The 25,179-nt window shown below is 35.7% G+C and overlaps 1 protein-coding gene across 5 annotated transcripts in view; it reads right to left on the minus strand.

Moving 5' to 3' along the window:
• LOC115211750 (tyrosine-protein phosphatase non-receptor type 23) overlaps positions 1-25,179 on the minus strand; it is a 98,603-nt gene that overhangs the window by 7,344 nt on the left and 66,080 nt on the right. Inside the window, exons 16-26 of one of the 5 annotated variants that reach the window (XM_036501695.1) lie at positions 23,626-23,777; positions 21,145-21,338; positions 19,551-19,846; positions 19,091-19,453; positions 13,440-14,432; positions 13,336-13,373; positions 13,112-13,191; positions 9,200-10,668; positions 2,391-2,487; positions 714-778; positions 43-180 (exon numbers count right to left, since the gene is read on the minus strand). In XM_036501695.1, coding sequence (XP_036357588.1) covers positions 43-180; positions 714-778; positions 2,391-2,487; positions 9,200-10,668; positions 13,112-13,191; positions 13,336-13,373; positions 13,440-14,432; positions 19,091-19,453; positions 19,551-19,846; positions 21,145-21,338; positions 23,626-23,777 — 3,885 coding nt within the window. Of the gene's footprint in view, positions 1-42; positions 181-713; positions 779-2,390; positions 2,488-9,199; positions 10,669-13,111; positions 13,192-13,335; positions 14,433-19,090; positions 19,454-19,550; positions 19,847-21,144; positions 21,339-23,625; positions 23,778-25,179 lie in introns of all 5 variants that reach the window. The other 4 variants (XM_036501694.1, XM_036501696.1, XM_036501691.1 and 1 more) reach the window with 4 other exon arrangements.

The following is a 25,179-nucleotide window of genomic DNA, read 5'->3' on the forward strand; positions in this document are numbered from 1 at the left end:
GATGGTGATATTCATTATAGGAAGGATAAATAGATTGTTTACCTTGCCTTCTTCAGCTTCACTAAACAGTTTCACTATAACTTCAGCACCTTGTTCATAGACCATAATCCAAAAGTCAACAATAGTTACATTCAGTGGAAACTGAGTAGCAATGAACTTGGGACAGGATAACACAAGTTCCTAGCAACAAATATTTAAAAAAATAAATTAAAATTCATAAATTACAGTCAAAAGGTTAACAGTACATCAAGAGTTGATTGCTTACTGAAGAAAATCTGTTAGAAAAGTCTTCATATTTTCATCTATTTATTACCATATCCAGAAGGGCAAAATATATTTAAGAAAAAGAGCAACAAAAACAAAAAAAAAAACATATCTGTCACCATTTCAAATTCCAGCACAAGCTTCTTCCTTGCTCACTATCATTTTCATCATATGCAGATTTCAAATGTTTTCATATGTGGTACTGAATAGGTGGCATTATCATATGCATCTGCAGATGATGATATGAATAAATAAATTTTGCATTTTCCAAGGGATTTTTTCAGCATCCAATCAAATCTCAAAGTGCTTTTTAAATATTTTAGTTAATGCATTGCTAACCTTTAGCAATCATTTCAACAATCAGAAATATACAAATACACACATCCACGCAAAAATACACACATGCACGCACACACATTATCCAAGTAATAAAATATAATTTAGCTTACATCTAACCAACTAGCATTAATATAATCATCTTTCTGGCTTGTTAACAAGACTCGAGAATCATCATCTGGAATATAGTAAAGATTACACATGTATAAGTTACTATTTGAAATTATCTAGCCCAAGGGTTCTCATCTAGGGTCCATATAAGATTTTTGGGGGATCCACAGATGCAATACAGTAAATTGGGGGGAGGGAGCATGGTAATTTTTCTGGGACCATGAAAAAAAATTTTGATTCAGACCAGTAAAGTTAATGTGCAAAAAATTGGTTATATGTCCACAATACACAAAATATTTTAATTAGTATACAAGTCTTTAAATACTTAATTATAAAAATACAATAGGACTTTTTAAACATCAAATGACTATGGGGGTCCGTCCAAGTAAAATAGGAATCAAAGGGTTCCATAGGTAAGAAAATAGTTGAGAACCCCTGATTTAGCCAATTATTTTAGTGTTACACATGCCAGAACTCATTCTATTCCTAACATTATTTATTGCATTCTTTTAGTAATTAGTTGTTATTTGAAAGGTTTTTAGAATTTTATTTAAAAACTAGAAGTTTCTTAACTGCCTATACAGTTTCAGAGTTAGATAACAATTCCAGAATGAGCATTTATTATCATGTAGTGATGTACTCATAGCTTTCCCAGTGTAAAACATGTAAGAGATCAATGTATTTAATGACATCTCTTTAGGTATCCCTTTCTAACATGGACTGAAGTACAGTTAAGATCCAGCATAATGCAATGCCTACTTGCAATATACAATAGATGGAAAAGGGAATATAGACACAAAGTAGGCATTTAGCTTATTGTACACTTCAGATTGTAGGCTCATGTTAAACATCTCAAAACTATCTGTAAACAGATAATAGCACAAATTTTTCTTAGTTTCTAAAATGGTTTGAGGGTTGTATATAATAACTCCAGGATTTGTTTTACAAGTCTCTGAATAAGAATTCAAAAAGTTTGGATAATTTATAAAACAACCATTCAAGCATGGTCATTGCCAATGCCGCCTGATTGGCTCCCATGCCAGTCGCATGTAAAAAGCACCCACTACACTCTTGGAGTGGTTGGTGTTACGAAAGGCATCCAGCTGTAGAAACCTTGCCAGATCAGATTGGAGCCTGATGCAGTCTTCTGGTTTGCCAGTCCTCAGTCAAACCATCCAATCCATGTCAGCATGGAAAGCAGACGTTAAACAATGATGATGATGAGTACAAGTCAGCTGATGTGTACAAGAGAGATGTAAACTGGGTGTCACCAGCTGACAGTAAAATTGCAATGGAAGAATATCTACGATTATGGAAGATGAAGAAACACATAAGAAGCAATGATCTCAGGTCTAAGGATGTTAAACCCTAGAGAGTGCTATTAAGTTAGACATGGCCTGGGCCTATACTGGCCGAAAGTTTTCAAAGTAGAGATAAAACGACATAGGCTGATGCCTAAATAATGTTGATGATGATAGTTACGGAAAGGAATGTCACATGTAGTAACTTAAAAAAATATTTCAGGTGTCCTTTAATTTGCAGACAAATATGCTTTGCTATAAAAGAAAAAGAACCAGCATAATATTTATGACAGGTAAGACTATATGACTATTAAAAGACAGGCACCTTATCTATTTAATTAAGGGTTTTTAAGTAGTATATTGAGAAATCATGCTTACAAGGCATAATATCTGGGTCTCTATTCTTCATTGCATCACAGCGAGCTGCAGCCATAGACCGTTTCCGGCTATCCTTTTCTTGTTCATCACAGAGTTCCTGCAATTTGAAAAGTAATACAAAAATGAAAAATAAAAATAAATACAAAATCATAAAAGTATTAACAAGTACTCTATGCAGCAGGTGTTCTTATAAATCTGGAAAGAGTTTCTGAAGAGTCATTTATTATTAATCATGGGATAACACAATACTATTGATATTAACCATCTCATCTCTTGTAGCCCATGACAGAATTTGAACTTAGCACTTTGAAATAAAAAAAACCCTTCACAAATTTCTGCAATGAGCTGTGCTACTTTAGAGTATTCATTTACAAGAACCCCTTAAATGAAGAATAAGAAGTTAAGCAAAGTCTATAGTACCGTTCCAGTCGTGGTTGTAGCTAATTCAGTCCACTTATACTACTAATATCCTTAAATGTGAACATTATATATTACTTTGCTTCCGATAAATTTATAGACCAAGAAAAAAATCCTTAATCTTTAAATGTAACTATCACCAAAAGAATGATATTCTGAAATCATTATTCTTCTGCCTTATGCTTCGACAACAAAATAGATACAAATATAAGAGCACAAAGTATATGTGCAGACATGGCAGAGTGGTTGAGAAGCTGGCTTCCTAAACATGTAATCTCATATTCAGTCCCACTATGGCACCATGAACACATCTACTATAACCTCGGGCCCATCAAAGTCTTGAATGGATTTGGAAGATGGAAACCAAAAGAAGCCTGTTGTGTGTGTGTGTATATCCCTGTCTTGATGTCATGTGATGATTGTTAATGAGCATCACCATCATATAACTGATGTTTGTTTGTTTCCTGTCTTCCATGAAAAACTTGTCTGATTATGGGAAATATTACCTTGCTTGGAAACATGTGAAGGTTGGTGACAGGAAGGGCATCAAGCTGTAGAAAATGTGCCTCAACAAATTCCATCTAACCCATAAAAGCATGGAAAAGTGGGAATTAAAAGATGATTAAAATGTTTAAGGAGATTCAATATAATTAATAGTAAAACACTTTACTATTTTCAGTTTGTATTGTGATGGTTGTATTAATAGAGTTGCCTTATGAAATTATTGGTCATTTTTGATTTTATAGGAAATTTACAAATTGGGCAATAACCACCTTTGATCTATTCATATAGCACTGGAATATAAATAAGAGAAATGTCAGAAAGATATGCAATGGGAACTCTATCATGGAGTCTTTATATTATCAGTACCAAACTTAAGTTATAATAATAATAATAATGAACTTATTATATACAGTGCTCAGGTGCATAACAACTCATCAGAAAAAGTAACCAGAAGAGCATGAACAGAGTATACATAGAACATACACAGGAAGTGAAAAGTGAATTAAGTCATTTAAAAAAGTTGGGGGGGAAATCAGGAAGCATGGATACTTTGAAGGATGTAGTGTCCCAGCAGCAAACAACTGATGGGCGTAGTTTATAATAGGTGCTTTTGTTTTTAACTGTTTGTTATATTTTCTCTATTTTGGTAACAAAGTCACTTTTTTTTTAAATCTAAGATATCAATCATAAAGATTCTAAAATATGAAATACTATGTTGGAACACTACTACTTATGTTAGATATCTGACAATAGCATCTCACTGTACTGATTAGCAAGTATATGTTACTTCCATCCTGGAAACAGTTTGATTAGAAAAGATGTCACCCAATACTTAAAATAGACATCTAAATATACTTCAATCACACTATAGAATTAACAATGTTAAACCATATTACTACCATTCTCATCAAGTCCTATAACCAAACAGCATCTTACAGGACAATCTTCATTGAAATGTCTTTTTTTATACAACAAAAACAGTGATATAACCCAAAAGAGTGACTATTAATTAGAAACAATACATTTACATTCAAGTAGCTAGCTTAGATCAGTAGAACTCAATAATTGGTAGGCCAGTTCCCTAATTTTACTGAAGAATGTTTTGAAAGTTATTTTAATGGCAAGCTAAATTTTGTGCAGTGGTTTTATCATCCATATTTCCTTGTACTATTTCATCCATTATCTGTCTCCCTTCAGATAAAAAGTGTGGATTAGTGCCCTGCCTGTTAAATTTTTATGGAAATGGCTAAAGACAGGGATTTACATAATAAAATCCTATTAGACCTTGGTGAATTATCAGTCATGTCTCTGCTCATTAATAAAATGATGTCATATTTTAATCCTGACAAAGATTTTTTTGAAAATAAGTTTAAAATATTGTTTAGATGTCTTATTTCTAAGAAAAATAATGACCCCCCCCCCTCTAAACACTCAGTACCCCAATAGCATCCCCTTGACATTTCTTCCTAATTGTGAACTCACAAACACCCCTAAGTGAGCATTACCACCTCAGTTAAGAACCACTGGATTAGCAGATTCAGAAATGAAAAGTATGAATTGGTGCTAATTGTTGAGGATTTTTATAATCTTTCACAGCTATAGACATCTTTCATCTAATTAGTCAATGTGTTGTTATTGTTGTTTAGTCCAAATCCAGCCTTGATGAAGCAGAGAAATGAACAAAGGCATTCCAACCATGGCCATCCCATTTTTATTCAAACAACAGATCTTGCACTAAATGGACTATTTTCCAAAATTGTACAATGTGATTTGAGGGAGATCTGGCTGCTATTTCTTGCAGATCAAAGAACCACAGAGAAGCTCTCTCACTGGCTCAACCATGGCATATTTTACAAAGACTGACCAGCAGTCTAAGCTCTAAAGCACAATTTTAACTAATCAATATGCCACTACTCTGAAGAAAAATTTAAAAAACTATTAAATTTATAAATATACTTTCTTCTGGATGTATGAGTTAAACAAAGATGGAGAAGATGCAAACAACAAGTTGTGTATTTACATCCACTAGAATAAGAATAGGATAGGGAAAATTCAGAGAGTTTTTACTACTGTTGGCAACCAAAGGTCTCTCTCTCTCTCTCTCTCTCTCTCTCATTCCAAATGACAGGAAGATTGTATGATGCATGTATATGAACAGCAATACTATATGGTAGTGGGACCTTTTTTTTACACACACACACCACACACACACACACAGAAGTAAATAGACACCCTTGTAATTGTTAAAATTTAAGTCTGAAATTATATTTTCAAATTATTTATTATAATGTGAATATGTAATATTTAGTAGACAAACCCTTGGCATTTTTCAATGCGAGGACCCTACTGGGCATGCTAGTGATCAGATGATGAATATTCTCTTCAAGAATTTCTTCCAAGTTTCATGCAGTAATCTCAAAAGATATGGCTTTGAGGACACTTGTTCTTTTTACGAAGTTTCCTGCTTATTATGCCCCACAGGTATTCAATAGGATTCATATCTGATGACTAGCTTGGCCATGGAAGCTTCTTGATGCCATTCTCTTCCAACCAATTCTGGGTCTGTTAGCCGTGTGACAAGGAGCTTCCATAAAGTGTCTTCTTCAATCACTTCACCACTAGAGAAGATTGGGAGGACTCCCTTCTGCAATATGGACACATATTTGAGTTTATTTCCTTCACGCTCCACAAGCTCTGATCAACTATTTCTCCAAATTGCTCCCCAGACCATGACAGAATAGCCACCGTGTTTCATTGTTGGCTGCAATCTTTTCACATCAAATTCTTGACCACAGAATCTCCACACCCACACTATTGCTGTCAGAAAATACAACAAATCTGGACCCATCAGAGAATATGACAGTGTCCCAAAATGCTAGTGGCCTCTCCACCATCTCACTGGCCCAATTTCTTCATTTGATATTGGCTTGTCGAAGAAGTGGCTTCCTTCTTGCTGCTCTTCCATAGTAGCCAAGTTTGTGGAGATACCTGACAGCTGTTCAGGGACTGAAATCAACTTGTTCCACTATATTAGAGGCCTTGCAACAATGATTATCCTCACACTTAGTAAAGAGAAAGGTCCTGTCAGAGGGCCCTGGTTGCTCTGGGCAAGGTGATGTGGACTCCTTCCTCTCTCTGGTGAATTGCACAATCACTATTAACTATAGAAAGTGGGATCCCAAGGTTTTGTGATTTTACACTGGCAAAATCCACCTTCAGATTGACTAACAATAAGGCCTCTTTGAAATTTGGACAGTTCTAAGGCTTCTTTTACATGTGGCATGATTAAACAGTCACATATAGAAACTGAACCATATGTCAATTAATAAAAAATATATACCTTTTCAAGTTGAAATAAACATAAAACGATGTTTTATGGGGTGTCTATTTACTTCTGTTATGTATGTGTGTGTATATAAGACAGAGATAGAGACAGAGAGAGCTGCAAGATAGGCAGGCAGTAGATGATTTATTAAAATACACAACAAGGCAACACTAAAAGGTGAACATGTCAGCCAAAAACTGTTCAGTTTACGCTTGACTTTATATCAGGTGATGCTTATTATGCAACTTCTTAATTACAACAACAAAGATGGAGGTGATGGTGACTGTGGTGTTAATAGATGCAGTTGGTTGTGGTGAGGGTGGTGGTGTGGTGATGATTGTGCTGGTGTGTGGTGATAAGTTCATTGGAACAATGATACCAGACATTTGTTGATTGTATACTGGGTGGAGGGAGTAGTATTAATGGTGTTGGTGATAGGGACAGTGGTTGCAGAGGACATGTGAAGGCTATAGAGGAATGGTGCTAGTATGCTCTGGTGAATGTGAAATGTAAGTGTACATGTGCAACAGAGTGCAGGTGTATTGGAAGGAAAGTTAGGTGTAAGAGGAATTAGATACAGTATGCAAGATAGAAGACTGCTCTGGTTTGGTCATGTGATGAGGATGGATCTAGACAGCTGCATTAAGAAAAGCCAATCACTCAAAGTGGATGAAATTAGTGGAAGATGGAAACCTAAGAAGGCATGTGGCAAAGAATTGAAGGCCAATCTTAGGATCCTGAACCTTAAGGAAATGACAAAAGACCAAGATATCTGGTATCTTGCTGTACTCAAAAAGACCCCCATAACCACAGCAAAATTATTAATAATCTCCCACCCCCAGCTAAAGAGGGTTTTGCCTTGATGTGCCCTTGTGCCAGTTCATGTAAACAGGAGCCAGCACACATGGTAAAATGGTTGTTGTTAGGAAGAACATCCAGCTGTAGAAATCAAGCCAAATTAGGCTGGAACCTGGTACAGCTTTCCAGCTTTGGTCAAACTATCCAACTCATGCCAGCATGAAAAACTGATATTAAACGATGATGCATTAATCTTTGAATAGTACATCATTTATATATAAATGTATTTATAAACATCCATATATAATAAATTCATAAATAAACATCCTTTGACTAATGTATGTATGTGTATTCTTTGAATAATCTCATTTTAATAACTAATTTACTTTTTTTTACATTTACTGTATTTAAAAAATCACATTACTGAACTGAATGGTAAAGCTTCCCCTCATCAACTGACTTCAAACACTCACTCCCCAGCCGATTCTTTCTGGATCTTCTTTCACTATCACAATGTTCTCTACATTAGCTAGAGAAAACAATATTTTGCCTGTCTTCCTGTGTTCTAAACTCCACATTAAACAATCAGCCACTTTACTTTCTGTATATTTACCAGAATAAAGTATTGGCTTCCTTTTCCTGTGCTAAAATATATATAAGAGGAATTTAGTCAATTCTATCAACTGCAGTTTATTTACAAGAAATTATGAAATGATAATTTTTTAAACTTTTAAGCTCATCTCAAGAAAGGAATACATTATTGATATAATTCCAGTAAACAATCAGTTTTGGAAGGGTTAAAACTCTGCATTAAAAAAAAAAGCAGAACATAACTTCAAACCTTACTAATCACAATAGTACATAGACACTTATGAAGTAGATATTAAGATATTTCCTGTAAAAACAGAATGTAGTCAATTAAATCACAGTTAATACATTTTAACATTCACTTTCCATACTTACAAGGGTCAGATGGAATTATTTAAGGTATACTTTCTACAGATAAATTACCCTTCCTATTGCCAACCCTCACCTGTTTCCAAACAAGAGAATATTTTCTCATGGCAGGACATGTTTTCATAGATAGGATACAAAAGACATTTCTTATATGATGGCAACACTCGTTTACAACTATTATTGCACTATGTCAAGAGAGACAGAGTATACACATACACACAATGGGCTTCTTTGAGTTTCAGTTTACCAAACCCAGTCATAAGTCAGTCCAAGGCTATGGTACAAGACATGTGCCCAGACCACCAGTGGAACTAAACCCAAAGCCACATAATTAGGTAGCAAACTTCTTAACAACACAGGAATGCCTGCACCTACATTTTATTGGCTCTAAAAGAAAAGTTCACTCATCTGTCTGAGCCATTTCCAGCAATAATTATCAAGAATTAAGGACACAAACATAATTTTAAAAAAAAGGAGCTAAATATTTAAAACTGAAATCAATTAATCATATAAAATAATATATAATCAATATAACAGAAAAGACAGAACAGAGGCATAATTTACTGTAATTAATTTGATACCAAACTTTTCTGAATTTAAATCTTTGTGGAGTCAATTTTTTCAATAATATCTTTGATTCAATTCTATAGAAAGTAGTAATAGACTGGAGTTAACTTAATTATAATCTTATTTGTCAAGCAAATCAATATGATCAATATGCATAATATTATTTACCATATAAAAAATGCTTTCCTATCATATGAAAATATCAAAATGTAAAAAGATTTAAGAATAAAGAGATAATTACTTTCCAAATAGAGTCAAGAGGACTTGGTCCATTTAGGGTAGGTTTAGAAAGTCCTTGAACAACTTTCTCAAATTTCTCTACTTCTATCACAAATTTATCAAGAGTTTCTTTGTCCTGGTAGGGATCTTGTTTCTGAGCTAATTTCATTGCATTGTTTTTGATGGCCTCTTCTTTTTGCTGTTGAATTTCTTGTGGTGTAAGTACTTTAGGTGTAAGAACAATGTCTGCTATTGTTGTCTCTCGTACGTTTTCAGGGCTAGAAGACAAAATATCATCCAGAGATGAAACAGTTGATCCAGACCATTGACGACTTAGTTTGGGAGGATTTAGGATATGTGAAGAAACTTGCGTTGCTGGTTGAGATTGAGATGTGGTCACAGACTGCTTGAAAGTGTGTTGAGGTGATGGTTGGCCTGGGCCAGAAGTTTGAATGTTTGAGTTTTGAACTGTTGTAAATTGTGGTTGGATAGTGACATTTAGATCAGCTGATGTAATGATAGTGGATGAAGGTGGAGTGTACTGAGATAATGGTTGCTGAAGATGTCCTGCACTGACATCAGAAAGAATCTGATTGCCAGACTGCTGTTGAGAAGAAGGTCCTTGAACTGAGCTTGTAGCCATTTGTTGAAGGTTGCTCTGTTGTTGGCCAGAAGTAACTTGTTGAGTGTGAGCAGGTTGTAGATGGCCTTGTGATGTTCCAGATGTAATCTGTTGCTGAGATTGGTTCTGTAACATATTCGGGTTACTCTGTTGTGTTGGCTGTCTGGGTAGTACCCCTTGTTGAGCAACAATTTGCTGGGGATGGCTGGGTGTTATTCCAGGTTGCATTTGTTGCTGTTGCAATGGTGGAACCTGTGTAGTCATACCAGGTAGATGTTGCTGTGAAAGTGGTGCCACATTTGTAGAAAGTTTCTGTTGGAAATTTGGATCCTGTTGTTGCTGTTGTGGTTGCACTGTAGAAACTCCAGTCATTCCTTGATTTGGATGTGACTGCATTACCCCCATCGTATTCTGTTGCTGCTGAAAAGAGCTTTGAGTAGAAGGTGGCTGGATCTGTGAAGTTCCTGATTGTAATTGCTGCTGTGTAGCTTGGTTTTGTTGAACAGGTGATGGCATTCTAGCTGTAGCCATCTGCTGAGAATGATCAAGAATAGTTGGTTTTGCTGCTTGAACTGAATAAGATTGAGAGTAAGGAGTTTGATGTGAAGATCCTGCAAGGATCTGTTGATTAGCTGTCATTTCTTGAGAGGGTGTTTGGTTATAAGTGTGCTGAGGAGAACTTTGGGGTACTGCTGGTGATTGAAATCTAGAAGAGATAATCTGTCCTGGTTGAGGCTGACCTATCACTTGTTGGTGACTTAGACCACCATACGATTGGTTGGGTATCCACGTCTGTTGTGAAGGAGCTTGCGGCTGATTTTGCTTCCATTGGTTAGGAATTTGTGGAGGTAAACCTGGTGGTTGTAGACCTAAAAAGCAAATATTAAAAATTATTTGATATGTATTTAATTTTTTAAACAATTCAAAAAGTAAATTGTCACAGACATTACTTTAACCCTTTCGTTACTATATTTCTGACCAAAATACACCCCTTATGTGTTTCAATTAATTTCTAACGTAATCATAAATTTAGTCTGATTTCATTAAACAACTATAACTTTTTTATTTATCAATATATTTATGTGAATTTTGGAAGATAATTTAATGAAATGTTCTCAACCAATTCTATACTATAATTTTTGTCACAAAGTGACTCTAATTGCAGGTAGATACAGGTAAATTCAACAATATATAAAATTATTAAAATTTTGTTCAAACATCGCTATAGAAAATGGGTTATTAGCTAATATTCAATTGGGTATACAACAAAATTTTACGATAGAATTTGTTATTCTGGGTAACTTTCTGATACCCATAATATTTATGGCAAAATAGGCCTTAATTTCATTTAAGGTTGTGGGAAACCACTAACTATCCTTTCTTTCGCTTTGTTTACGTTTAGCGTAACAGTTCGTTTCCGCCGTAATGATTTCAAATGGGCTCATTCGAAAAAGTAAAAAGAAATAGTCTAAGGCTTTACTCTTCTGGGAAAGTCTGTGGCTTGGTCCAGTTTCTTCAGAAAAATCACTGAAAGAAACAGTTTTTAAATTTTCACTCCATTCAGGTGCCAATTCATTTTCTTTATCGTTGTCGGAGCTCTCAGATTCACTGTTTTCACTTTTGGAAAATGAAACATCAGATTCATTATCAAATACTACATGCTTTTTTTTTTCAGTCATAGAGTTAGATTTATGAAGGTCTTCAGTAGAAAATCCTTCGAATTCTGACTCGCTGCTTGATATAATGAAATTCGTATCAATTTTTTGTCAGAATTACAAATTTTGAAAACACAATAGGAACAAATTTCGTAAAAAAATCTCCCATAATTCACGGAATTAAAATTACACTTCGATTTTTGTACAAAACTGTAGTTGAACTGTTTACGAAGTATAATACGTGTTTTCACGAATGTACTAAAGAGATTTACTCTGATATTCTCATTTAAATATGAATAGGTAAATTCGGGCAGTTTGGGGCGGCTTGGTCACATTAACCAAAATTTTTTCGGGCGGTTTGGTAACGAAAGGGTTAAAGAATGGATAAAAAAAAAAAAAAAAACATGCTCAATCCATTTGTTTTAAGATCTCCCCCACCTCTCTCTCTCTCTCATATGTTGTAAGATTCTCAACACACACAGTCTACATTACAAACAGTCTCTTTTTCTTTTTGCAATAGAAAATGTAGAAAGTGATGGGAAAGTATAAATTGCAAAAAAAGAACAACCAAATTATTTATCACCCATCATCTCTGTATGTACTTTAGCTGCTATATTTTCTACTAACAACACTGATTAAGACACCAAAATAACAAACTAATATACTGCAGTTGCTGAGTCATCTGAGCTGTTTATAGCATTCATTCTCTGAATTCAAAAATACAGGTGCATCTTGTTAGCCTGCCAGAAATCCCTCTACACATTTTAATGAATCTAGTAATTGCAATGCATATCAAATGGATTATCTACTTAATCTTCTATATCAAACTTCTCAGTTATTCATATGAATTTGTGGTGTCTGTCACTAATTAGACTTTGGTATTGGGTATTCAGACCTTTGGGTATTCAAACAGTTAGGCCTTTGATTAAACCATTCTAATCTCTTTTAGAACATTTGGCTTCTCTTTTTTTTTCTTTTTTTGAAGCATTTGAAACAGATTTTGAAATAAAAAGGACGTTAACATATAAAAGTTCAAAAGGTCTTAAACTCCTGCATTATTGATTCAACAACAATAATGAATAGTAGGGGAGTGATTACAGAGCCCTGGTAAAAGGCTCTTACAAATGATGCATCTACACCCATTTTCCTTAACAGCCCAAAACTAAAGAATATAAGACAGACTCTTTTGAAGACCTTGTCCAGCACAGTAGATGCATAGTGCAATTGTTATCAGTTTGCTTAGAATTTCACATGCGGTTGTTCCATCCAAAATATGACAACTGCCAATCCAGAAATAACACTTGAGTGGGAAGTCAAACAGTATGCATTTATGTAAATCTAGTTTTGGTGACAGTAAGTGAAATGCATTGGACAGATCAATGACAATGGTTAAGACCAACATCAGAGTCACAAAATTATTGATTTTAAAAAATGACATGGGAAATTAGCAATAAACATAATGACTATCAAAACTGATGATGGTGACAGATGCAGCAACAGACAACGACCATGACAGACCTAAGAATTGCAACAAAGCAAAACGAAGTAATGACAAAAACAAATATGGAGTTAATAATAAATATGACAACAATACAAATTGTGGCAAACTGGTTCAAGTGTATTTACACTGAGATGATAAAATTGCTGACATACTCACCAGCTGATGATGACATAGCAGATGGCTGAGCTGTCGGAATGTGTTGCAGTGGCTGAGCCTGTGGATGGAGTTGAGGCTGGGCTTGTGGTTGGTGCTGTGGTGGGAGCTGGGGCTGGGCCTGTGGTGGGAGCTGGGGCTGAGCCTGTGGTGGGAGCTGGGGCTGAGCCTGTGGTGGGAGCTGGGGCTGAGCCTGTGGTGGGAGCTGGGGCTGAGCCTGTGGTGGGAGCTGGGGCTGGGCCTGTGGTGGGAGCTGGGGCTGGGCCTGTGGTGGGTGCTGGGCCTGCGGTGGGAGCTGGGGCTGGGCCTGTGGTGGAAGCTGGTGTTGGGCCTGTGGTGGGAGCTGGGGCTGGGCCTGTGGTTGGGGTGGAGGCTGAGGCTGCCCCTGAGGAGGATGATGTCCTGTGAAAGTAGGATGCTGTTGGCCATACTGTGATGTAGAACCAGGAGGATAGTTCATATGAGCAGGCTGCTGTGGCTGCTGAGGTTGAGACACATGTTGCAAGGGTACATTGCTCATATACTGACCAGATGGATGTCCACTTCCAGCTGCCAGCTTAGATGGTGATGCCCATGGCATAGGTTGATTCTGTCCAACAGCTGGGCTAGTTACACCATAGCTGCCAGCTGAATGAATGTAACTCATTGAAGATGCAGCTGATGGATGCTGTTGGCTTGCATTAGGCATCTGGTACTGTGTGTGTGAAGGACTGTGTGTAGGATCCATATTTGGATTCCATCTTTGAGTTGGCACCTGACCTTGTGAAGCAGAAATAGGCTGGGCAGAAGGTATTTGGTAAGGGGCAACTCGGGTACTACTAGGGTATTGTTGCTGAGCAACCATTTGACCATAAACAGGCTGCTGTGTAGGTGGACCAGGCATGTGGCTTTGTTGATTGGGTGTGGTCCTCGAAGGAGAAGAATAACCTGGCTGTGATACAGAGAACCTGTCACCATAAGGATGTTGCGATGGTGATTGTGAACTATAAATTTGTGGTTGTGGGTGAGTTGCAGCTGTGGATGGAGGCATAGAATAAGGAATCTGCTGTCTTTGGTGTTGTTCTGAAACATTTTGACAGTAAACCTGTTGATAGCTATATAGATCAGGATACATAGAATCAATATGGCCAGCTGGAGCTGCCTGATAGTTTGTAGCAGGTATTTGCTGCTGGTTAGGATAGTGAACAAGATGAGCACTTTGAGGTAATGCACTGGGAACACTGGTACTAGCTGAGTACTGCTGAGATTGCTGTACATCTTGAGAATGATAGTACTGTGGCCCACCAGCCTGAACTCTTGAAGTATTAGGAAAGTTTGCAGGATCCTGAAAACAAAAGCAATGAATATCAAAATACCATATTTCATAATGTCGTTATTTTCGTGAAACATTAAATTGCAAATACTTTTTTATCACATAAAATTATACTATTTTATTACATTATATTACTAATGTCACTAACAACTTATTACACTGAAATTCATGTTTCAAAGATCAAAAGAGATTGTGCATTCCTATACCATTTTAAAAAATATGTAAGAAATTGAGAGAAGAGCTTTTATTCTGAAAAAAATTATTTAGAATATTTACTCTATAAACAATTTATTAACAAAATCAATAAAGACACTGCAGTTTAAGATTAGCTACAAATATCCTTTTCAAAATTTCTACAAAATTAGAAGAGACTTTAAACCCTTTACTGTTTAAACCAACCAAGATTAAATTTTTTCCAAAACATTTATCAGCTTAAATAGAGTTTTCATTTAAATTCAGCTTCAAGATAGTTTACATAAATCTAATGGTGAAGCCAATTAAAGTCAAATATGTTTCATTAAAATTCTATAAACATGATTACATAGACACAATCTGTTTCTGCCCTCCATTTTTCGTTTTTGTTGCTTTTACATATTTTACATCTGTTTTTACATGTCTGTACAGGGATTAGGAGTGGACAATAGACTTGGTTTAAGTTGTTTACAATTGCCGTTAGACGTTCTTCCTTTCACTGCAAAGCAGAAACAGACTATTGTGAAGGAGGCAATATAGAGCAATGTCCTGAGAATGCAATAAATGACTCATGATCATGTCATTCAACATGCATTTTCTTTTCTGACAAACTCATTTATTATAAGCTGCATTTGCTTTGCTGTTATTGTTGGTAGACACAAATTTGCTTTCTAGTCATTTTATTTATGCACTCAATACTCTTGGACTAGCATGAATATCACAACTCTTATTCCTTGTCCCCTGAAATCAACAGATGCAACCATATTCTCATATTGGAGTGTGGGAAATGAAACCATGAAAAGCCTAGCCAGTAGCTACAGGTTACACTAGTTTATCATAGTAAATATTTAACTGGGGTCTTTTTTGTGGTTTTTTTGTCAAGTACAGGTAAAAACTCATTCTTAATCTCAGTTTGGACCTAAACAAGCAAACCTAAACAGCTTTATGAATCTAGAACTATATGCAATGTGACCTTCAATTTTTTTTTTTTATAAAGTAAACTGCCATTGGAAGGAATCCGATTTCTATTTCTAATAGATTGAAGCTCCACTGAAAGCTTAGACCAACAACTGTCAAACTTATTTTGGTAAAACAAAAACAAAAAAACTTGTGATTTTTCAAGTCACAGATCCCATAATTTCACACACAACTCCATCTACTTTTACTAAAACATTAAATAAAATTTTTCAGAGAAAAATTTTATTCATGTAAAAAATATAACTTATTACTTTGAAAATGGTGATCAGCAAATTTTTATCAAATTTTATTTAAAAACATCTGATTTGAAGGAAACACAGACCTTTTTTCAAGGGACTCACTTTGAGAAACACCGATTTAAACTAACCCCTTCCCTTAAAACTGCTGGTTTTGTGCCTAGATTAGAAAATGATTATCATCAATAATTCATGTATCCAATGCCACTTCTACAGTATTCACTGCTGTCAAATGCCCTGTAACTTCTCTCCTTCGTTAAATAGGTTATCTACTTGGTGATAAGATTTGTCTTCTTTCAGTGATGCCTAAATAACTAAAACGTTTCTAAGTAGTGGTTATGTAAGTATGAGTGAAAAGCTACTACATTTGTGATGTATGCATAATAAAAACACATTTAGGTCTATGTAATCAAAATTTGAAAATATCTGTAAGAGTGCATTATACAGTTCACGTATGGGAAAGTGAGTACTGATTAATATTATTTCCCTTGTAATTAATTCCCACAATATTTCTTTTGATTACAGATTTATTTAGTATGTGACTACTTGAGTGTTTCTAAATGTAAGTATTGAGGATTTGAATATGGGAGATGTAATATTTTGTACTGTTGAAATTACTTGATTTAAATAAGTGAATAAATAATTAGCTTGAATGTAAAGAAAGGTTGGTCTTTCAAAAATTGCCACTTGTAATAAAGTCCAACCTTAAAAGGGGGTTCTTTTTCAACGAAATATTCTTAGCTGCTACACCCTAGCAGTTGAGGGAACCTGTGGAAGAGGTAGACCCAGGAAAACCTGGGACGAGGTGGTGAAGCACGACCTTCGAACTTTAGGTCTCACCAAGGAAATGACTGAAGACCGAGTCCTATGGAAGTGTGCTGTGCATGAGAGGACCCGGCAGGACTAGTCAGGCCATATCCCGTGGCCCCTACCTGGGACGTAGTCGATCCACCTGTGCATACCTTCCTTCTTGTGACACTTGTGAAGACCTGCTGAGGCAAGTGAAAATCAATGCGGTGGGCACATGACAAACACCATCCGATCGTGGCCGTTCGCCAGCCTCATCTAGCACCTGTGTCGGTGGCACATAAAAACACCATCCGAAGACCCGGCAAGACCAGTCAGGCCATAACCCATGGCCCCTACCTGGGACGTAGTCAGTCCACCTGTGCATACCTTCCTTCTTGTGACACTTGTGAAGACCTGCTGAGGCAAGTGAAAATCAAAACAAATCAAAATAGATGAACATCAATGGAATTTGTATCTTTGTGGTACCAGTGCCGGTGGCACGGGGCACATAAGAAAACCATCCGAACGTGGCCGTAGCCAGTACCGCATCGACTGGCCTCCGTGCTGTGGGCACGTAACAAGCACCATCCGATCGTGGCCGTTTGCCAGCCTCATCTGGCACCTGTGTCGGTGGCACATAAAAACACCATCCGAGCGTGGCCGTCTGCCAGCCTCGTCTGGCACCTGTGTCGGTGGCACATAAAAACACCATCCGAGCGTGGCCGTCTGCCAGCCTCGTCTGGCACCTGTGTCGGTGGCACATAAAAACACCATCCGAGCGTGGCCGTCTGCCAGCCTCGTCTGGCACCTGTGTCGGTGGCACATAAAAAACACCATCCGAGCGTGGCCGTTTGCCAGCCTCGTCTGGCACCTGTGTCGGTGGCACATAAAATCACCCACTACACTCTCGGAGTGGTTGGCGTTAGGAAGGGCATCCAGCTGTAGAAACACTGCCAGATCTGACTGGACTGGTGCAGCTTTCGGGCTCCCCAGACCCCAGTTGAACCGTCCAACCCATGCTAGCATGGAAAGCGGACGTTAAATGATGATGATGATGATGATGTTTGTTGTTACATGTCAAAGTGTCATCCCAGTTTGGAGTCCTCTTCATATTCAATGATATATGGTACAGTGTGCAGTTAAAATTGTTTTTAGTAATTAAAGTGAAGGCAAGTGGCTTAGTGGTTAGGGAATTCAGCTCATGACCATAAGGTTATGAGTTCAATTTCCAGCAACACAGTTTCCTTGAGCAAGACATTATTTCACATTGTTCCATTCCACTCAGCTGGCAAAAATGCATAGTACCCATATTTCAAAGGGCCAGCCTTGTCACATTCTGTGTCAAGCTGAATTTCCCCAAGATCTATGTTAAGGGTACACGTGTGTGTGGAGTGCTCAACCACTTGCACGTTAATTTCTTGAGCAAGCTGTTCTGTTGATCAGATGAAGTGGAACCCCTCATCGTTGTAACCAATGGAGTGCCAGCAAGTAAGTAATTAAAACAGTATTAGGTGGTATCTTATTTTTTACTCATTTCAGTCATTTGATTGTGGCCATGCTGGGGCACTGCCTTGAAGGGTTTTTATTTTTTTAAAGTCAAACAAATCGACCCCAGGACTTATTTTTTTAAAGCCTAGTACTTTTTCTATTGGTTTCTTTTGCCAAACCACTAAGTTACAGGGATATAAACACACCAATACCAGTTATCAAGAGGTGGTGGGAAACACACATTACACACACAGGCTTTTTTCAGTTTTCATCTGCCAAATCCATTCAAGGCTTTGGTTGACCCGGGGCTATAGTAAAAGATGCTTGCCCAAGGTTCCAAGTGGTGGGACTGAAACCAAAACCATGTGGTTAGTTGGGAAGCAAGCTTCTTACCACACAGCCACACCTGGAGCTAGGTGGTAAATTTTTTCAAATTTTTCTGTAGTTGCCTATGGCAAACAGTAAAGAGGAAACTTAAGAGAAACCTCCATAGATCCAATACTTCAAGTGGGTCAATTATATGAATGCCAGTTAAGATAAAACAAGCAATGACTGAAAAAAAAAAAAAAAAAGAAAAGCTTCCTACCTCTTAGAAATTGCAGTCTTCCCTTTAATCCTACTTACACATTCATTTAATTATAGAAAGAATTCAAAATTTAAACAGTGATTTATAGCATTTAAAAAATAGCATATTTAATGATTAGAACAAAATAAAAAGATAAAAATCAAAATATTTTTTGAAATGGGGGCCATTAAAAAAAGGAATCAAAATCTCTACTGGAGTTAAATAGGAAATATATAAATTCTATTTGTTCATTTCATTTGATTGTTTTTTAAATTATCTTCACATCAAAGATATCTTAATTTTTTAATTTTATTTTATTTGAATTTGAGTTTTTTTTTTTTTGCTCATGAGGTTTCCAAAAGGCACTTAAATATTTCAGTGGTTTTTATCTCTCAAGAGGAACTTATTAAGGAAGATCCTACCTGCACATTTGCAGAGACACTGATTCCTTGCTGCCTGTTGAAAGTACTGTTAACTCCAGCAGTGCTAGGCAATACGTGGGAATAAGCCTGAACATCCATAGTCGGTGAAGCAATGGGTGTGGCCACAGCAGAAACGGTATTAGTGGTGTGTTGCTGACGTTGCTGTGGTGGTGGTAGGAGCTGTGGTTTGCATTGCCGAGACTCTTGTTGCTCTTGTGCCACATATGATGGACCTGTAAGTGGCAAAGTTCTACTCATTTCCACAGGAGTACCAGAGGATGGTACTGATATGGCACCAGTATCTGCACTGCTAGGTATTTTAAAAGGAACTGCAGTCACAATAAACTGTTGAGTGTCAGCACTCTGCAAGGGAAAGTAATGGAAAACAAAAGCTCATTTCCATCACAGTCAGACAAATCTAAAAAAGGGAGACATAACAAAATGCGAGTGGTAAACATACCTGGGTGCCTTGAGATATAGATCCTCCCACACCAGCTGGAAGTGCACCACTGCTTCCTCCGTCTCCTTCATGATGCAAGACCACTGATGCTGCAGTTAAATCAGGTAAGCTGACAGAGCCATCAGGTGTTGATGAACCACTAGAGTGGCTATCTGTCTGGCCCTTAGCACCTTTGCCAAAAGTAGCTGGTTTCATATAAGGTAGGTAATCCTTAAGTTTGGGTCCTTCGAAACTTGGTAATGACGATTGTACATTGCTGCCAGGTTTGGGTGCTGCAGGTCTGGATGGGGTTGAAGCTGAAAAATTTAACATATCACAATGAAAAACAAAAACTTTATAGATTCTTATTTGACATTAATCACCTTTCACTATATTAATTGCTCTCAAGAGGAGCAGCTAACTGTAAAATTAAAAATTCAACAATAAAACCTTGATACCAGCCTAGTATATATTTTAATGAATGGTTCATTAATGAAAACAAAAATCAAAACAGCTTTGGCTAATGAATTATTTTCAAAATACCAAAATATGTCTTCATTTTTATTTCCACTTTTCCTAGCTGGTATAGGTTAAATGAAACATTCTGATGCAATCTTAAACCGTCTGATGCTACCAACCTTGTTTCAAAGGGAAGATATTTTTCCCCCTTCCACTAGTCTTCACACATCAAAAACAATGAAACTGCTAGACTATGAGATGTATTGTTTACAAGAGACAAACAAATATGACTGTTGCTTCAGTTACCTCCTCTCTCTGGAATTACTTTCTATTAACATCCTATTTTTCATTCTCACTCAACTTGTACTCTAAATTCATTGCTGTACACATGGCTAACTCTAACCTTACTGACAGCACACTACATATGGGTAGTATGTTTCTGACAAGCTATTCATCTACTACTAGCTTCCCCGGAGACCTGCAGATTACAGAGTAAGGAATCCTGTCAAAGATTTTCTCCAGGTCATAAGTCAAATACTATGACATTCTTTTAGCTAAATACTTCTGCAGTTGTCTTACAAGGTAAAGGGCATCAGTGATATTTCTCTGTGGCACAAAATTGCATCTCCTCTACCATAATTTTGTTTCTAATTTGGCTATAACTGCATAACTTTTATGACCTGGTCCAGCGATTTGATACCGCTGTAATTACATGTAAGGTATTTCCTTTACTCTTGCAGCAACTGACAATAATGCTAGTTATTTAAGTATGACATAATGAGCAATACATAAGAACCATGAGTAAAAGTGGTTTTTAGAGGAAATGACTGTAGTGAACAAGTGAGAACACTACTCTGATACAGACATCAGATGTGTATAAAAGATGACAGCTGGGTAACAAGGTGCCAAATGATCCAACAGGAAGGAACCTGAAGAAGGGAAAGGCTGAAGAAAACAAAAGTTCGTTTAAGAGCTGACCCAGGATGCTGAACCTCAAGGAGATGACAAAGAATCACTACAACTGACAAAATAACACTGGAAAATCCATGCAAACCTAGAAACATGGACATCTAATAATATAATAATTTTTGGATACAACAAATCACTCATGATAAGCTTCAAGTTGCATAGAAAGGATGGATAACAACATACTTACTTTTAGAATTGTATTTATTTTTTATTTGGCCCCTTTCTTCTTCTTGCACTTGGCAGACACTCCGAGTTCGGCGAAGCATCTGCTCAATGCTGGACCCTAGTTTTGTATAAAACTCAAGACCTTTATGAGACTTTGCCAACAAATCTTCATAAACATCATAGCTATTCATCAGTTCTTTGATCAATGTTTCTCGTCTAAATCACATGAAATAAAAAGTTTTTTAAATGGTTAATGCTATTTTGATGGAAAATGAGTTGGGTTGCTTTACATATTCAAATACTTATTCCTGAAAGTTCACTGAATATTTTCTATACCTAATGTCTGCACTGACATGCACAATTAAGGTTGACCTTTCTCACCTCCTAGATATTAAGTAGAGCTATCTCAATAGTGCTGATCTTTTGTGTTCTGTCACTAAGTAGTAATCTTTGACATATGACATGATGACATCTAAGAATTTTCTTTTTGGGAGGGGGGGGTTTATCATAACACATTATTCAAAATTTCAAAGTTTTTAGCACATTTCTTCAGATTCAGCATTGAGAACCAATTTATCAGCACATAAAAATTCTCAAAAGATCTAATTTTGAACTCCTGCTTTTAGAAAAAATATTTTAATATTAAAACTCATAGTTCTTTTTAATTAATTTTCAGATACATAGTACATATTAATAGGTTATAAAAATTGAAACATAACCCTTGACCCTTTTGATACCAAACCGCCCAAAACCGCCCCAAAAAAATTTTGGTTAATGTGACCAAACCGCCCAAAGCCGCCCGAATTTACCTATTCATATTTAAATGAGAATATCAGAGCAAATCTCTTTGGTACATTCGTGAAAACACGTATTATACTTCGTAAACAGTTCAACTACAGTTTTGTACAAAAATCAAAAGTGTAATTTTAATTCCGTGAATTTTGGGAGATTTTTTTACGAAATTTGTTCCTATTGTGTTTTCAAAATTTGTAATTCTGACAAAAAATGGATACGAATTTCATTATATCAAGCAGTGAGTCAGAAGGATTTTCTACTGAAGACCTTCATAAATCTAACTCTATGACTGTAAAAAAAAAGCACGTGGTATTTGATAATGAATCTGATGTTTCATTTTCCAAAAGTGAAAACAGTGAATCCGAGAGCTCCGACAACGATAAAGAAAATGAATTGGCACCTGAATGGAGTGAAAATTTAAAAACTGTTTCTTTCGGTGATTTTTCTGAAGAAACTGGACCAAGTCACAGACTTTCCCAGAAGAGTAAAGCCTTAGACTATTTCTTTTTACTTTTTCGAATGAGCCTATTTGAAATTATTACGGCGGAAACTAACCGTTACGCTAAACGTAAACAAAACGAAAGAAAGGATAGTTTGTGGTTTCCCATAACCTTAAATGAAATTAAGACTATTTTGCCATAAATATTATTATGGGTATCAGAAAGTTACCCAGAATAACAAATTCTATCGTAAAATTTTGTTGTATACCCAATTGAATATTAGCTAATAACCCATTTTCTATAGCGATGTTTGAACAAAATTTTAATAATTTTATATTTTGTTGAATTTACCTGTATCTACCTGCAATTAGAGTCACTTTGTGACAAAAATAATAGTATAGAATTGGTTGAGAACATTTCATTAAATTAGCTTCCAAAATTCACATAAATATATTGATAAATAAAAAAGTTATAGTTGTTTAATGAAACCAGACTAAGTTTATGATTATGTTAGAAATTAATTGAAACACATAAGGTGTGTATTTTGGTCAGAAATATAGTAACGAAAGGGTTAAGTATATAAAAATATAATTATATTTATAATCACAAGGATAACACTGTGACACAATTTTTGTCCATGGGTAGCAACTGTTATTTCCTATTTGCTTACCCCTATAAAGTATGGAAAATGGCTAATATTTCCTTCAAACGTTGCTTTTGTTACATTTATCCAAATCCCAAAGAATCCATCTCAACACATGGCTATGATGCTTACCCACTACTACTGCTCAAAGATGTACATATTGTCAGCCACTAGGGGTATGCTCAAGTGGTTATGGTAAAGTAACTGACAAGCACATCTGTGGGACTGAGCAGAATATTTGCTATAACGATATTTCTGCTTCAGCAACTCAACACTGAATCAAAACATTGATATTCAGGTTACAAAAGCCAAGTTTGAAGGGAATAGTAATCATTTCCTTTGATTTCTTAGAAGCAAATAGAAAACAATACTTACTGACCAAAGACAAAAAAATTAATATTTTGTTACACAGTGAAATTGATAGTATATTGTGTTCCTTAGGCATACTGTATATTTTAATTGTAGCAGGCTACTTTATTGAAAAATATACATCACTCTACCAATATATAATTTATGAATAGTTTGACAGTGAAGATTGGAGGTAGTATAGGACTGGTTTAGTTCATTAAGCAGATAAGTTTCACTTGGAGATATTCTTCAAATCTAGAACTAAAGTAATACTTACTTGACTCTAATCTCGGTTATTGTCTTTCGAGTATTAGCAAATTTTGCATTTGCATTCGTTAAAGCTCGTAAAATATTTTCTTGGGCAGCAAGGTTTTGTTCAATTAAATTGATTGTCTTATCATGCTTTTTCAACTGTTCTTCAAATATTTCCTGGAAATTAGAAATTTGTTTTGTATCCCTTGAATTATTTAGATTATGAGGTTAAAATAAAATATCTAATTTGACAAGTGTAACAAAAATAAAAAATTGAGAGAGAGAGGTTAAAAATATTAAATATTTAAAGTTAACTATTAATGAGGTCAAAGCATTTTCAAATGCCTGAAGTAGACATAAATATGATTTTAAAATGAAGGTTTTCCTCTTTTAAATGTAGAAAATAGTAAATCAACCATTAAAAGCTGTCAAAATCTTGTATTGAAAACCTGACTACATTGCATCATAAAAAAAAAAAATCTAAGCAAATGGTGATAGTTATGAGGTTATGATGAATTTTTAAAAAGCAATTGGAACCAGCAAAATTTAGATACTAGAATAGCAATCAGATTCCAAGATTTGTTAACTTTTAGATTAAACACTTCCAATTCATTCACTACAAAAAAACAACTTTTGAAAATTTAATTACCATACATCGTCTTACAAAATCTACAACTACTTAAGACAAAAAAAAACATATGAGCTAATTACTATCAATATTTTAAAATCTGTTTTTCCTATTGGCATGATTTAAACTAATTACAGTATCTTTGTATGCACCTTATTTCATGCCATCTCATTCCTGAAACCCAATATCCTGACTACTAAACCTAACCACTTCATTCTATACATTCATTAGCTGGCTTCTACAGCAGCACCATTTCACAACACATTTTGCATTCATAATATAATCATCCAGGCATATCAATACAATTTTAAATGCACAAGTATTGACTATTCTTATTTGTATTGATACTGATTCAGGTTGTTATAGAAATCAAAAATGTCTTTATAAAAATGCTGAAGCAGTAACGAATAGATTTCAGAGCACTTTCTGAAATAAAGGAGCTCAATATTTAGTAATGAGTCACATAGATGTTTAACGGTAAATCTTTCAATTTCTAATTAAGACACGAGGACTTGAACTTACTTCATTATATAATATTTCTAGTCATTTAAACCTTTACCATTCAAACCAACCATATCTGGCCCAAATAGTCTCCCTGTTTTGTGTCTGAGCCAGATCCAGCCTTTCACACCAATCTTACAATATCATTCTAAAAATAAATTAGATCACTGAAATCTCGAAGCTACAAGATAATACATGATTAATTCAAAATAATGTGAATAAATAAGAATTACATTTGACAGAGTAATATGAATACTAAAAAGATAAATTGGAGGAATACCAAAAACGATCGGTCAAACAGGATTCCTTACAATAGTCAATTTTGTTCCATCTTTTATAGTTTCTATCAGGCTTTACTTGGCCTTTCATTCTTCCAGAGTCAGTAAAATAACTACTAGCAAAGTTTAGAAGTCAATCCAGTGAACTATGAACTTTCCCTAAAAATTACTG

This window comes from Octopus sinensis, linkage group LG1 (assembly GCF_006345805.1).
Source record: "Octopus sinensis linkage group LG1, ASM634580v1, whole genome shotgun sequence".
Classification (NCBI taxonomy): Eukaryota; Metazoa; Mollusca; class Cephalopoda; order Octopoda; family Octopodidae; genus Octopus; species Octopus sinensis.